This window comes from Pygoscelis adeliae, unplaced genomic scaffold (genome assembly GCF_000699105.1).
Source record: "Pygoscelis adeliae isolate BGI_AS28 unplaced genomic scaffold, ASM69910v1 Scaffold14, whole genome shotgun sequence".
Taxonomy (NCBI): Eukaryota; Metazoa; Chordata; class Aves; order Sphenisciformes; family Spheniscidae; genus Pygoscelis; species Pygoscelis adeliae.
In genome coordinates, this window is record NW_008825109.1 from 5,974,271 (window position 1) to 5,988,667 (window position 14,397).

Consider the following 14,397-nt stretch of genomic DNA (forward strand, 5'->3'; position numbering starts at 1 on the left):
CCCCCCCCCGACAAGAAGAGGGGAAGAATTACTTATTATGGACTAAACCCATCTTTCCACAGCCTGCCCTCCCAGTGAGACTGGCCAATTTGACAAGGCATCATTATTATAAAGTTATTTCAATTGAAAAAAGAAAACCCCCGAAGTACAGGAATTTTCCACATTCACATTCCAGTTTATGCTGCACAGAGCATAAAGCATGAGCATTTTATCGAATGCAGTAAGAGAAACAGAATTTTACTGTTGCTCACCTCCTAATGCCAGAGCACAAGACAAGGATTTAGGCACAATACAGTGAAAACAGCATCACTATGTAGCTGTAGCCCAGATTGCTGCCTGTACAGTAAGATTAATGAGCTCCAGACAAGAACAAGGTGCTTCTCCTCTTGGTATGGTTCAACAGGACTTAAACTACAACTTAATTTGCAGTTTTCAATTTTGCATAGGGATTATTAGTGCAGATGAACAAGAAGCAGCAGCTTGGTGCAGAAAATTAACAATATTTATGAGAATATTTTCTAGATCAGGACATTCTATACTGCTTACAAAAGAAGTAAAAAAGACTGTACCTGCTTGCATCATTGCTATTTTACTTGACATCAATAGTATAGATCAAATACAACTTACCTTCAAGATGATATAACCTAGCAACGAGGCTTTGGATTTCAACCCCCCCTCCTCCATTCTCAGGACTAACTTTAAATGATACACCCACCACCCTGCACCAGTATCTGGTTTTTAATGTTACTATTTCTGTGGCTGCTGGAATGCTATCACCATCCATCTGCCTGAGCCCACGATCTTATCCAAGTATCCCTTTTGCCCCAGTACTTCTCAGCAGCTCTGAAGCCTGGGAAACCCCATTACCACCACAGCGCGGGTATCACCATGACAGAGCAACAAATAACAGCTGTACTGGCTGCTGCGGCGCTAGAAATAGAGCGTGGGGAGAGGTGATGAGGAAGGTGACACTTCTCAAGTGTAAAGTGACAAATTACTTAGAAAAGTATTTCTAGCTAAATATTGTTACTAATAAAGTATAAATTAGGCATTTGCATTAGACCTACATCTTCAGTACAGTGATTCTTGCCCTGCACAGGGCAATCTGGACGAGCTGCCACAGCCTCCCTGTAGTTCCAGCCACTTCTGCACATCTCCAATACAAGCAGGAGGTTGCTATTGGCACTGACTGAGCATACCATGCCTGAAGCCAACATAAACAATGTTAAAAGCCTTCCCTCTTCACTCTCAGAGCAGAGCTCAGCATCAACTTCACTTTGCTACCACGGGATCAAGTAGGAGCTTTGCCCTTGTGGTCTGTACCGCAGAAGCCAGCCAAAGCAGGTCTCGCCCTCCCCGGGGATAAGGCTTGCTTCTGGTTTGGCTGCCAGAGGTACACAAACACCTGCCTGCTCGTTGAAAGCTATTCTTGTAGTTTAAGGATTACACTGCTACCATGGGGGTAAGCAATGACGATGTTAGCTGCATGGAGTTCCTTCAGACAGTCACCAGTTCCCTTAGCCAGCAGCCAAAATAAAAGGTAAAAGGAAAAAAGACCATTCCTATTTGAAACTGATATAATGTCCATTGCTAAGACTCATTTCCATGGCTTTAAGGCTAGCATGTTCCTTTTGCTATCACTTCTGTCGGTTCACTTTGTCCAACCCGATGCTAAATCAGACCACTGTAGCTGCCTTTGGCATTGCTGTTAAGGATAAAGGAGAGAACACACTGGAGAGCTGTGCCAAGCACAGTTGCACGAAACAAAGGCAACACGCTGGTAAGATACAGGTATGCTCACCATCGCTCCTCCACCCATCTCCAGCAGAGATGGAGAGATGTCCCCTCACTAAGGACTAGGGCAGCGCTGGCCTAACTGCTCACTGCCACTGCATTCATTTAGCATTTGGGCCCACCCATCCCAAGCCTTTTTTTGCATGGTGGACTTTTTTCAGTAAGGACTCCTTTATCACATGTACCTTACCTTATCCCTGGATAGAACAACAGCAAAAGTGTTTATGCTCAAAGGTTCGATTCCTCTATGTGTATGCTGATAGAAAGAAAGAAAGAAAGGTAGTCCAGACAGCCAAGAAATGCTAACACTGTTAACAGGATCAGAGATTTTTGGTGTTTTTTCAGTTTAGAGTAGCTTCTACTTAGGTACTTAACCATGGAGTTAATAGACTGGCTTTAGCTACCCAACTGTACATAGTTTGTGTGTATTTTTTTCGCCAAGGTTTCACCCAACTGAACGTCTACTCAAGCTGCCTGCCACAATTTTTTCCTCATGAGAACTTACCCCCTTCTCTTATTAAGAATACACTTTTCAGAATTTCAAGTTTCATATAATAAATACTTGATTTTGAATATTTGTCAAGTCTGTGTTTCTTTCCCTTTTTACTGCACCATAGTGTCTGATCAAAACCTCATCATCCTAGCTTTCTTTTGTGACTGGGATCATCATCTGAAGCATATCCCGTTACCACAACGTGCCACATCAAATACACAGAGCCAGCAAGGGATTTCTTGCCCAGGAGATATAGACCAGCCTCTAATCAGGACTAGACTTTGGAAGCAATTACACAATGTTCTAGAAAGCTGCTGTCCTGCTGCTGCTCGAGCACACTCTGTAGAGCGACACCTGCATTGAAGAAAAAAGAAAGGGAAATCCATCAGTCTGTGAAACAGTAGTTGAACAAACCAGTAAAATACATTTTGCCTGTTCAGCTATTGACCTGTTTAGGACAGGAGGATGTATTCCGAGTTTTCCATGCAAGCATTCAACAGAATTGACTTGATATTCCGGTGGGGGTAGGGTATCTATACTCAAACAACAGTAAAATCAACCCAGAAGCTTTTCGAGTTTGTAGAAGCTTCTAAACTTAATCATAACCTGTTCATAATAAGCTAGAATTGCCTTACTTCTAAAAGGTAAGAAAACAGAAAGTAAGCCATTCGTTGGAGAAGTTATCCAAGCTGAAGTAACACGTAGCCTACTCACCTCCTCACTGTGGCATTTCAACTACAGCGATGGGCTATAAAGATTAAATTCCTGAGGCTGAGTAAAAAAGCATTAAGTAATAAACCTCATAACAACAGGAGTCAAATGGGTCAGAAGGATTGTTCAAATACTGAAGTTTAACAAAATCCTACTACCTCAAAAAAAAAAAAGTGAGAAAGCGTGAATGACCTGGAAACCAAAGGTGACATACTGTGTGACAGCTATGCCTGCAAGGGCTTTGTAGTGGCAGTATGTAACTGGCAGCCTCCTGCCACCTGGTGAAAGCATCATTCTCCAGCAGAGCTATTGGAATCTTGATGGGATCCCCTTACTTTTATATGTTTTTTTTTAATTCCTTTGGTTATGGAGTTAAGTCGTAATTTTTTTTTCCCCTACAAGTAAAAAAATGTCACCCATGTAGAAAATGAAACTGCTATGATCATCTATTTCTACCTACTAAATGCAACATTCAACCAATACAAAAAATTATATTACAAACTCAGTTGATTTGGGACTACAAAAATACCGGCATATAAATATTCAACACTGAGTTCAGAAGAAATGACCCCAAACTAAATTGTCCTGTTCACAGCAGGAAGCCTTATGTTCTACATCCCCTCATCTCTCCCCACACCTCTCCTCCCCCCTCACCACCTCCATCCTCCTTTTAAGCAACCTACCTGGCTGGTTGGGTGGAGATTGCGTGTTACAGCTGGGTTGAAGCTCCACAGGGACTGTCACAGCAGGTAGCTGCTGCGGGCATAAATTCGGTGTCGCTCCCCTCCCCCAAGCCCAACAGCTGATTTTCATGAGAAGTTGTACAAATCTACTACCGTGATACTTTAACCGTCCATCAGTGCCTGGAGATGCTAGCCAAGGTACTTAATGAGAGGGAAGAGGGAAACAGCCTGACAGCACAATCCCAGCAATTAGTCTGAAAACCACATAATTTATTGCTGGAAATTTTTGCACATAGCTAGTTCTTTGTTCTTATGAACTTGAATAAGAGTTTTAGGGAAACAAACTTTTCTAGAGTGTTACACTCTAGAATACAGGCATTTACACTCTACAGTACAGATGGATTTTTCTATACAGTCACTCTTAATTTCTCACTAAGAACCCGTAAGGTGCTTCTTTCGTATCTTCTGCTGAGACATTCCAGGTATTAGAACCAACACCACGTAAGAGCTGACATGACTGACTCTGGATTATTTCTACTATTAACATGAGCAGCGGACTGGAAAAACACCAAAGAATTACCACTGATGCCAAAGAGGGAAAATAGGCACTAAACCTGTATTCCTGAACTTTATTTTAATTTTAAAAATTATGCTATAAAAGCAATCGAGGTTCAAAATGCAGTTATGTTATGAATACGTTGATGGAGGGGGTCATAATTGGATTTGGATTTCCTGTGGTGAGCAAGATGCATGAACTTTATCCAACTCCACCTTATTTCAAACTGCTCCCTCCCGATCTGCAAGAAAGCAGGAAGTGCGGTAGTATCTAGCTAGCCAGCTGGTCAGGAACAGAGACAAATGCGAGCATAAAGAAAATTGAGATGCTGGACCAGGAAGAGAGGTTCATGAAGCAAGCAATCTAAGGCATAACGCTATCCTACCTCTTGCTACGTTCATTGTAAGGAGAACAGTGAAGAAAAAACAAGTTACTTCAAGAAAGAGGTCACATAAGTAAGTACACCGCAGCTGTACAACAAGGTACAAACTAATAGAGAACCGCATCCTACGTATGTGACTTCAACCTTCCTCCATGTATGTATTTTTCTTTCTTTACAGAACAAATAATCCAGACTTGATTTCATTTCATGGTGTTTAAGTACAGGTCAGCTTTTTAACCTGCCTTGTAGAAAACCAAGCCACACCTTGAATGTATTCGTATTTTGCACTCTAATTATATTACATGTCTTTAAATTGGAAAAAAAAAATCATTTGAAACAGTGTATATAATGCCGATCCCTGGAAATCATGGCTAAATTCAACCACCCGAGTAATAGTCTGAGAATATAATTATTTCAAATCCCATTTTGACTTTAGTTTGTACTCCAGCATGTGATTATTCTATTACATAATCACTTTTTCACTTGGGCTGAACTAAGGGCATAACTGTTGCCTTAATGTGAAAAGAAACAGAACACAGGTACCCAGGAGGCTCAGACTGCTTTCGAATTTACAAAGCCATACCTAGTGCTGCATTACGTTGCAGCACGACCCACGTTTATATAGCGCACTGCGAAGAGATTCTAGATAAACCCATAATACAATACCTCCTTTCACCCCCCGCCCTGTCAAACCAGAGATCAAGGCCCTAAACTTCAGCAAGAACAATTTTGCACTATATAAATCCTAGTAAAAACAATTCTGCATATTAGCTGATGATGTTTTTGTTTCTCCTGTAACACAGGAGAACAACAGGAAATGATTTTTCAAATAGGCAAGTGTGTATTACAAGGATCACAGCATTATTGTTTTATTGTTTGCACAATGGTAAGTTGCACATATGGACAAATGGTACACATTCAGAATTAGTTTCACAAATTAATACATTACAAGAGAGTCCAGTGGTTTAACATATTAACTATTAAAAAAGCAATAACAAAGGAATACAAACATTACGGTTTTGACTGCAGCCCAATAAAAGTTTAAAAAAAGGTTGAAATCAAAATAAACTGTAAGCTTTATTTTTCCGAGACATAAAAAACCCCACATTATATCCCTTCCTAAGGGACTGCTCACAAAGATGCAATAACACACAAGTACAAAAGTGAAGAATTCTGTGCTCAGTTTCCCTTAATTTTATCAGATCAAGTGACAAACTGAACATTTGTCAAAGAGCAAATCACTGCTGAATGCAGACATCATTTCCAAAACATACAAAATGGTAATAACACTTTAACAATAGAAAGCAAATGACCTGGTACTAGAAAAATCTTATGCATTGTAACGGTTTTAGAAAAAAAGGTGCTTTTGTGAAAATGATTGTGAATATTCATTTGATGCATGTTATATACAAAACATTTTCTACATAAGAAGCAACTCGGCTCCAAAGTTCTGCGTTCACACTTCAACCTGTATCTTTATTTGCAAAGATTCAATTGATCTATTATTTATCTCACATAAGGCAGTACCTCCTTAAGATGTTTTCCTAGCTGTGCACACCGAATTGGAGATGTAGCACAACAATCTATGATGTTGTAATATGCAAGATTGATAAACTACTGTTGCAATACCTTTAACCTTCAAATTACATCATTTTCCTTCTCCATTCTTTAGCAGCAACTTATTGTACTATACCTCGTATTGAAAGCAGATGTGCAACTGCTTTTAAGTCAGTGCTAGTAGCGCTGACGAGAAGCTAGGGGATCAACTCCGTTTTGTAACAGCTAATTTGGGTTTTCATTAGAATAGAACATCTTGTCTCCCCCAGTTGCAGGGAAAAGCTCATCCAGCCCGACAACTCTGCTTGCACACAGACCTCGTGGCATCCTGAGCTTTCAGCTGAAATCCTGCAACGCACTACTGTTCAGCTCATGAGAAAAAACAAAACCAAACAGTTTGGGAACATTACCTATGAAACGTCTGTGTCAAAATCTCATTCTTCTTTAGAGTTTGCTGCTAAATGGGTCAAGAAAAAGGTTAAAAAAATCCAGCTACTAACCACTATTTACCAAACTTTATGGAATAGTAAACATTGTATTTCAGCTGGTCTTGAACAACAAAACGCAAGAAGCAATGATGACATAGCCCGGGACCCACTGTTTGAAACTCCTAGGAACATCAAGATATGGGACCACAGGGCAACATGAATAAACAGCACACACAAAGAAAAGGAGACCCGTCTATGGGGCAAGGTTTGCACATCTGTATTTTATACATATATATATACACATACATACACACAGATGTGTGCACTGTACTGTATATATTTACATCCATATACACAAAAACACCCTGAAGTAGATTTAAAGGCCATATCCAGGAACAGAAGATATGAACTCTAGTATTTGTACTAGAATATATTTTATCTGTACAAAAAACAAATATGCATATATTCATATGGTATAAAGCTTATTAACAAAAAATATTCTGCTACTAACATTAGGTTAAATAGATGGTTTTACAAGATTCTTTAATAATAATGCAGTATAGAACATTTCTAAAACTAGGGCCAAAAATAAAAATACATAAATGGGATTCTATTCACAAGAAAATAGCTGTTCAATATGATTTCATTTTGTATTTCAGACTAGGGAAAAGTAGCAAAATTTTTATAAATCTCCTGGGATGCAGTTTAATTAATGCATCAATCTAGAAAAATAGACTTTTCAGATGAACAAAGTTGATTTGCTTTTCCCCTTTTCTAAAAGGGGTGCCTATCTTTTCCCTCGCTTGTTTCCAGCTGGAGGTTTCTTCAGCTGAAGAAGTTGCCCTCCTGTCCCAAAGCCTGCAGATGCAGGATTAGACACCCCGAACGTCAGGCCAGCTGATGCTGTGATGCCGGGATTGCTGAAGTTAAACCCAGATGTGGTCGAGCTGCCAAAGCCTTATGAGGGAGGGAAAAATATTTTAAAACATAAGTTATATCAGGATTGGAAGTTTGTTCTCCTTGGAGTTATGAACACCAGCCACTTCATTACCAATATTTGTAATACTTTATACTAACATGGATCTACAACAGTATGCCACATTGCTAACACACTTCGACTTGCTATGACAACTTGGATATTACGGCACTAACACAGTCCACCTCAGTGATTGTGAACTATTATATCCTACATCACAAGTCTATTGTACCATTAACCATACAACAGTAGCACCCAAAAGTCCCAATGAAATTGTACAATAGAAGAACCATAACTCCTCAAGTTCTCAGTCTAAATACGTAATGCACACATACTTCTGCCTTCCCTCCCACCCTACAAGCAGACCACAGCCTGCTCACTTCACTCACAGCAGGTAAATGGCAAAGCTGGAGTCGGAGCTCCCAGCCTTGTGCCCTACTGACTGGGCTGCCTTTGCCTGTCTTTATATCGTACGTGCCACAGACCATGAGAGGCAGAAAAGGCTCAAAATCCTTGCCAAATTCTTGGTATTTAAAAACACCCTTTATGAGTTAAACCAAAAAGCAGCACTGAAAACAAAGCTTTGGAAAAATTGAATGACTAGGTGAGCAAATTGTGCTATTAACTCCTCCACCCTCTTCTACCAAGGTAAACAAATTGAACATTTGTTTCAGCTATAAAACAAGATCAGTTGAAGAAAATCTGCCTACGTTTTCAGCAACAGTAACACCAACTCATTTTACTTTCTTTTGTGAATTTATATCAGTTATGAACAACAAACTTGGATAATAATTGAAACTATTAGAGAATGCTAGAAATTTCTCAAATATTAGTTAATAAGAAGCAGAACTTCATAACCCCGCTTTTTGTTCTCTCAAGAAACCAAATAAGGTAACCAATCATACAAAATAACAAGTATGGCATGAGCAAGTTAAGATTTTAACAAATAGTTTCATGCAAGTTGCACATGGAAACCTGTAAACAATTAAAATATTAAGAAAAAACGGGACTGGTTCACAAGCAAAAAAGAGTATATTCTCAATATGTGTTACTTAACGTAAGTTTCGTTAGTTCTCTAGTAGACAGTTAAACCAATCCTTTGGTCACATCAGTATCTTCAACTCAATGCCTAAATATTTTTAAAGCACAGAAATAAAAACCCAACTGGTTGTCTCATCATAATCCCAAAGTGGCTGTCACAAGCCTGATGTCTTCTGTTCTCTCACTTGTTACTGATGCTTTGCATCAAGAACTACTTCAAAACATAATGTGAAACTCTTCTTCCTGCAATGTCTGGACCTGGGTTACACACCACATCATCTTGTCAAGAAAATGCCCCATTGTCTACGTTCCAGTAACTGCAGTCCGTCAACACGCTGTTGCCTGTGCAGAACCCATTGTCAATGCAATGTGTGCACAGATCTAGAGTGTGACTAATGATACTGTTCATTTGGGTCTTGTCTAAATTTTGTGGACCAATTTGCCTCTTATTCTAGGATGTAAGGGGTGAAGCAGATACAACTATTCCTCCATTTCCCTGCTAACTCTGAATCCCAAGTAAGAATTTTAGAAGAATAAACTTGTTCTTCATCAGGGAGTCTCATGAATGAAAAAAAAAATCTTTAAGAACCAAAAGTGTTCTTGGTAAGTTAGCTTTTTATTTCAAGTATGTATCAGAGATAACGCGTAAGCATTGCCTCCTACAGAAAACATCATGAATGCTATTCATAATACAGCTATGTGATCTATAGTGTCAGGAGTTCAGAAGGCAAGGGTAAAGTGTTCATGAATTACCTCCACCTAGCTGCTTCTAGATGCAGGGATTATTTTGAAGCATGCAAGGAAGGCAGCCTGAGCTGCCTTTGAGTAATGTTAGAATAAGAAAGAGATGCATAAACTGTGTGATAGAACACTGAGAACATGCTTGTTAATTTAGATGTAACTTGGAAAGTAATAGCTGTTACATTAGAAGTGCCATTTAGGGCAGCCACAGAAATGTAGAAAGGCAGAAGGGAAATTCATCTAAATGCCTTTGTCCCATCATGGCAGCATAACAAGCCCATGGTATGAAGCTCTTTTCTTAAAAGTAAACCAAACCCTAAAGCAGAATACTCAAATGAAAAATCTTCAGGAAAAAAAAACCTTGAACAAGGTATACATTCAGTCTTATTTCTGTTGCAAGGAAAGAGAATCGGTCATGGAATAGCTCAGTTCTAGAGGGAAGAGTCACAAAGTCTTGAACCATAGCGACAATGTGATCAATGATTTCTTGTTGAAACTAGTATTACTTATGTGTAAACAATTATTTTCAGAAAGTAAATGACAACCTGCCCTCCAAAGGCATAGACTTAGCATCTCCCTGCAGGACCTTAGAGTACACTTTATTCACTGGGCTTTTGCATCTCTGCTTCAGTCAGCCCTTTAGATAGGCAAGCCAAACATGAAGTACACACCTCCCCATAACAGTATTTTTTTTTAACACTACAGGGATAAACAGCAGTTCAGCAGATCTCAAAGGCAATCTATTCCTGCCCTCATCCCCCACGCCACAATAGGTGCTCTGGATCAAAAAGGATTTCCAGCACAGCTTTGACTGATTTACTATAGCCTCGGTATCTGAAAGGTGCTCATCGTTACACGTGGATTATATTCAGGTCCATTTTTCAGCAGTATGAGTATGTCCAGCCATGATCCCACTTGATTATCTCTTGTCCCGTGTACTGAGGTTGCTATTCTTCAATAAAAATGTCTCCAACACAAATTCTCAACTCAGCTCTTCAAAGCATATTTAGCTTCTCAGTTTTCACAAAAATAGCGTGTGTGCACACACCCCCATCCCCTTAACATTATATCCATAAATTCAATGGTGAATTTTCTCCTTTTCCCATCACTTTGGGAGTCTTAATGCTCTTTACAACATTCCCACTCACATCAGCCTTTTCGGTTGCCATCAAATGAATAAGAGTAGGAATTAATTGGGACTTGGTTTGGAGTCAGCTTTCCACAGTGTCTGTGTGGGTTTCAAAGGGAAGTCCAAGACACTTGTTCCATCTCGCAACTGTGTGCGCTAAAGGAATTGAGAGAAGACTGCAGTTGCTCTGCTTTTCATCTACTGACACAGTGGACACAACGACTGCTCCTGGACTAAGCCCAATTTACTATTAGAACTGCTCAAGTACTTTCAGAGGACCCAGAATTCTCTCTTCAAACATACAAACTGAAATTGAGAAGAGCAGTAATACTACTAGAAACATTTTCAAATCTTTTAAAGCAATTATATCTAACTCATAGCTTACAAACACTTGACAGAAGCAATTTGGAGATCTATAATTTTTGTTCTAAAATAAGAACAAACTGATAGAAAACATGTGGAGGAGACTTGGGGCATCATCTAAGCAGCCTAGAAGGACAGGGTGACGGAACACTTACTAGACATTAGTTTGGGAAAAATACTTAAGCGCTCACATCTAAACACGAGCAGTAACAACAGTATATCCCATAACCCATATTCACCCCATCTTCCTAGCTTTTTCAAAAGAAAAAGATTCAGAAATGAGACAACTATCATATGGTAATATAAACCAGAATATTGTTTCAGGATACTGTAAATGTTAACTAAACCAGGACACATTAAAATTAAAAAAAAAAAAAAAAGTGGCTAGCCTCAGGCATCATTCAAACCCATTTGAACACCCTCAATTAAAATTAAACTAAAGATCATGTGCAATTCAGAAGCTATACGGCATAGGGTTTTGGATATAAAAGGTAAAAGTCAACATGCTTGTGGGCTACCAAATTTTTATGGAGGTTTCTATTCCATAATCCCAGTCTAGATCAGGATTTCATGACCACTTTATTTTGTAAGCACAAAATGACAGGTATTACATTTAAGCTTTTATATTCCTGGTTACCACCTTCTGTAGCTGAGACTCTTGAGATAACTGAAAACAAGCTCCATTTTATTGGGTCCAACTCCCTCACTGCTAAAGAGAGACTGGGGGCACTGCCACCATGACAAAGCCTGGTTTGAGGAATACAGCGAAATGACATCTGAATTGTCTCTGCACACCACCAACATAGCTAAGACAGACTTGCTATTTACTTTGGTTTGATACCTCATTAGTGGTGGACAACTGATCCATACAACTAGTTTTCTAATTCTATTTTTTAATATACTAAAAACCAAATGTATACTTTGTAACTTAGCAGCTTGAAATGCTGCAATACTATTTATATAAATATTAATAATAGGTAATTTAATATAGGCTCAGGAAAAATAAGCTACAAGATAAAAAAGTAAGCAGTGTAAGTTTTCCACTTATTTCTGATATTAAAAACTAAGCAAAAGAAGGTTGATGCTTAGACACTGCACATTGCAAAATCAGAGATATTCTATCAAGAATTTACTAGGGTGTTAAACATTCATGAATATTACGCAGCCAGCTTAGCGAGCTATTTCCACCTTATAATACAAAGCTTAAGGTACTTTACAGGCCTAATTTGACAGCATAACCCATCACTAACCAAAAAACAAAACAAAATAAAATGAAAAGCATGGCAACTAAGACAACTCTGGTCCAAGCTAATGTACTGGGCACTTACTAATAAATACCAGACGCTTGCTATGCTTGTATTAATAGCACTTAAAAAAACATTTTGCTTTTAAAAAAACCAAACATGCTACCAAAAGCCAGTCCCAGGAGACATGATACTCCTTCAATCTGTCATTGAAGAAAGCTTACTATAGTCTGTCTTACAGTCTATTTGCCTGAAAAACAAACTCATATTTAAGAAGTAAACAGAAATGCAAGCTATAGAAGTGACTAAGATTTCAGACATCTGACTTAAGGAGCAATTGCATCCATATTTTCATTTTCTCACAACCAACAAAATTAAACCAAAAAAGTGAAATGAGTACTGAGTAGTTCAATTGCCACAGAAATGTTTTCAAAGTAGTTAACACAATGAATTATGGATATATACAGAGATACAATACCTATAACTTACTATTCAAATAGAAAGGGTAAGCAGATAAACAGCTTTAAGGAAACCTTCTGGGCTTCTAAAAATAATTTCAACTTTACTTGTAAATACAGGAAGTCAAATTACTGGTATATTTGTCACAAATTTATACACTAATTTCAATAGCTCAGTAACTGTATAGCCTATGCATTCAAGTAGTAACTGCATTTCTGTGCCTCGGACTGCATCTGATCCAATCTGATGCATCTGATCGCCTGCTTCCACTCCTAATTACAGCAGCATATAGAGACGCCATCAAATGGAAAACATTAATGCTCACTCAGAGCTGCCTACCTAAGAGACCTTTAACAGAACCTAAAAACTTCTCTGAAAATGTGTATTTAGCAAGTAAATAGTTACTTTAATGGTTATATACACATGCAACTTTAAGCACATTTGTTTCAGTAGCTTTCTTAGACTGAGTGCAGCAGTTTGATTATAACACTTTCGCTTTAAGATAAACTTGAATTTAAGAGAAACAAACCAACCTGCACTTAGACTTCCTGATGGTTTACTTGTAGTTCCAAACCCAAATGATGATGCTCCTGTGGCACTACTTCCAAAAGCAGAGCTACTTCCAAATCCTAGTAGAATAATAGTAAAGACATACAACAAAAAAAATTACAGACAAAGCAATTAAAGACACAGGTTTTGGGCAAGTCTTCTAAAACCAAACATAATTCTAAGCATTATTTGGTAAACAAATATTCCTAAGATTATTGCCTCAAGATTATTTTGTTCTCAACACAGCATTGCGTTAAGAAAACAGTGCAAACAGGAAAGCATTGGAGAAAAATACTTCCTTCAAAATACAAAACTTGAGTAAAGGAAAAGCTATAAAAACAGATGAAGTAAACTGACAGAGTTTACGAAATTGCTATTGAATTGCTGTTAAATTGGCAAGAAAATGGTAACCAAATGGGCCAAAACTAAGAAAATTCAGACACAAGTTACATGACTTCTATTGCAGAAAGCTGCAATCTTCATCCACAACTCTAAAAGAAAAATTCTCTACACTTAAAACAGAGTGAACATTTTCTTGAGTTTACATTTGGCTTATTTTAAAGTCATCATCCCCCAGGTTACTGGGGATCAGCTTTATCTAGGAAACCACAAAATAGGTTAAATACAGAATAGAAACAGAATTTCACAATATTTAATGGAAAAAATCATCATATAAAGGGCAGCCATAAACATATAGCTGTAATAAAACTAATTCTGTTAATTTTGTAATTGACATTTATAATTTCATAATATAAATATTTCAGGATTTCAAATTGTGTTATTAATATGAGATCACTTCAAGGGAAAAGTTGATATTTGCAGTTTGAGGTAGAGGCCAGACAAAAGGAACAGTAAGAGAAATACATTCTCTGATTTTGGCTGTCTCAAGAGGTTTTCAAAAAGAGAACAGTATTTGTATTTTAGGAAATTATGCCTCCATCTTAAGTTTCAAGTGTCAAGGAAAATACCTGTATCTTACTGCAAATTGAGCCTTTACCATTCCTTTACGGAAATAATTCTTAGATTTTAGAACTAATAAGGATTGAACACACTATCTGAAGTAGTGTTCTCTAGTATTCTGCAATTTTTAAATCAAGTAAGTTTTAAGGATATATAATAGCAAGTATCATCTGAAGGTAAGATAGTGTATTTAAATGATACACTCTTTTGTCCTATCTAGTTTGAAATGAATTACCAATGGTCAGGCAAGGTGTCTGCAAATATTTAATGAAGCATAGGATCTATATGCTACATATATACTTAAATGCAAAAGCCTCTATGTTTATCACTG

At 38.0% G+C, this 14,397-nt stretch overlaps 1 protein-coding gene across 1 annotated transcript in view; it reads right to left on the bottom strand.

Annotated features, from left to right (window-relative positions):
- Positions 1-5,459: 5,459 nt before the first annotated feature.
- The window catches only part of NUPL1 (nucleoporin like 1), a 41,731-nt gene continuing 32,793 nt past the window's right edge, over positions 5,460-14,397 (bottom strand). Inside the window, exons 15-16 of the mRNA XM_009327876.1 lie at positions 13,091-13,186; positions 5,460-7,561 (exon numbers count right to left, since the gene is read on the bottom strand). Of these exons, the coding sequence (XP_009326151.1) occupies positions 7,392-7,561; positions 13,091-13,186 (266 nt within the window). The 3' untranslated portion in view covers positions 5,460-7,391. The remainder of the gene's footprint in view (positions 7,562-13,090; positions 13,187-14,397) is intronic.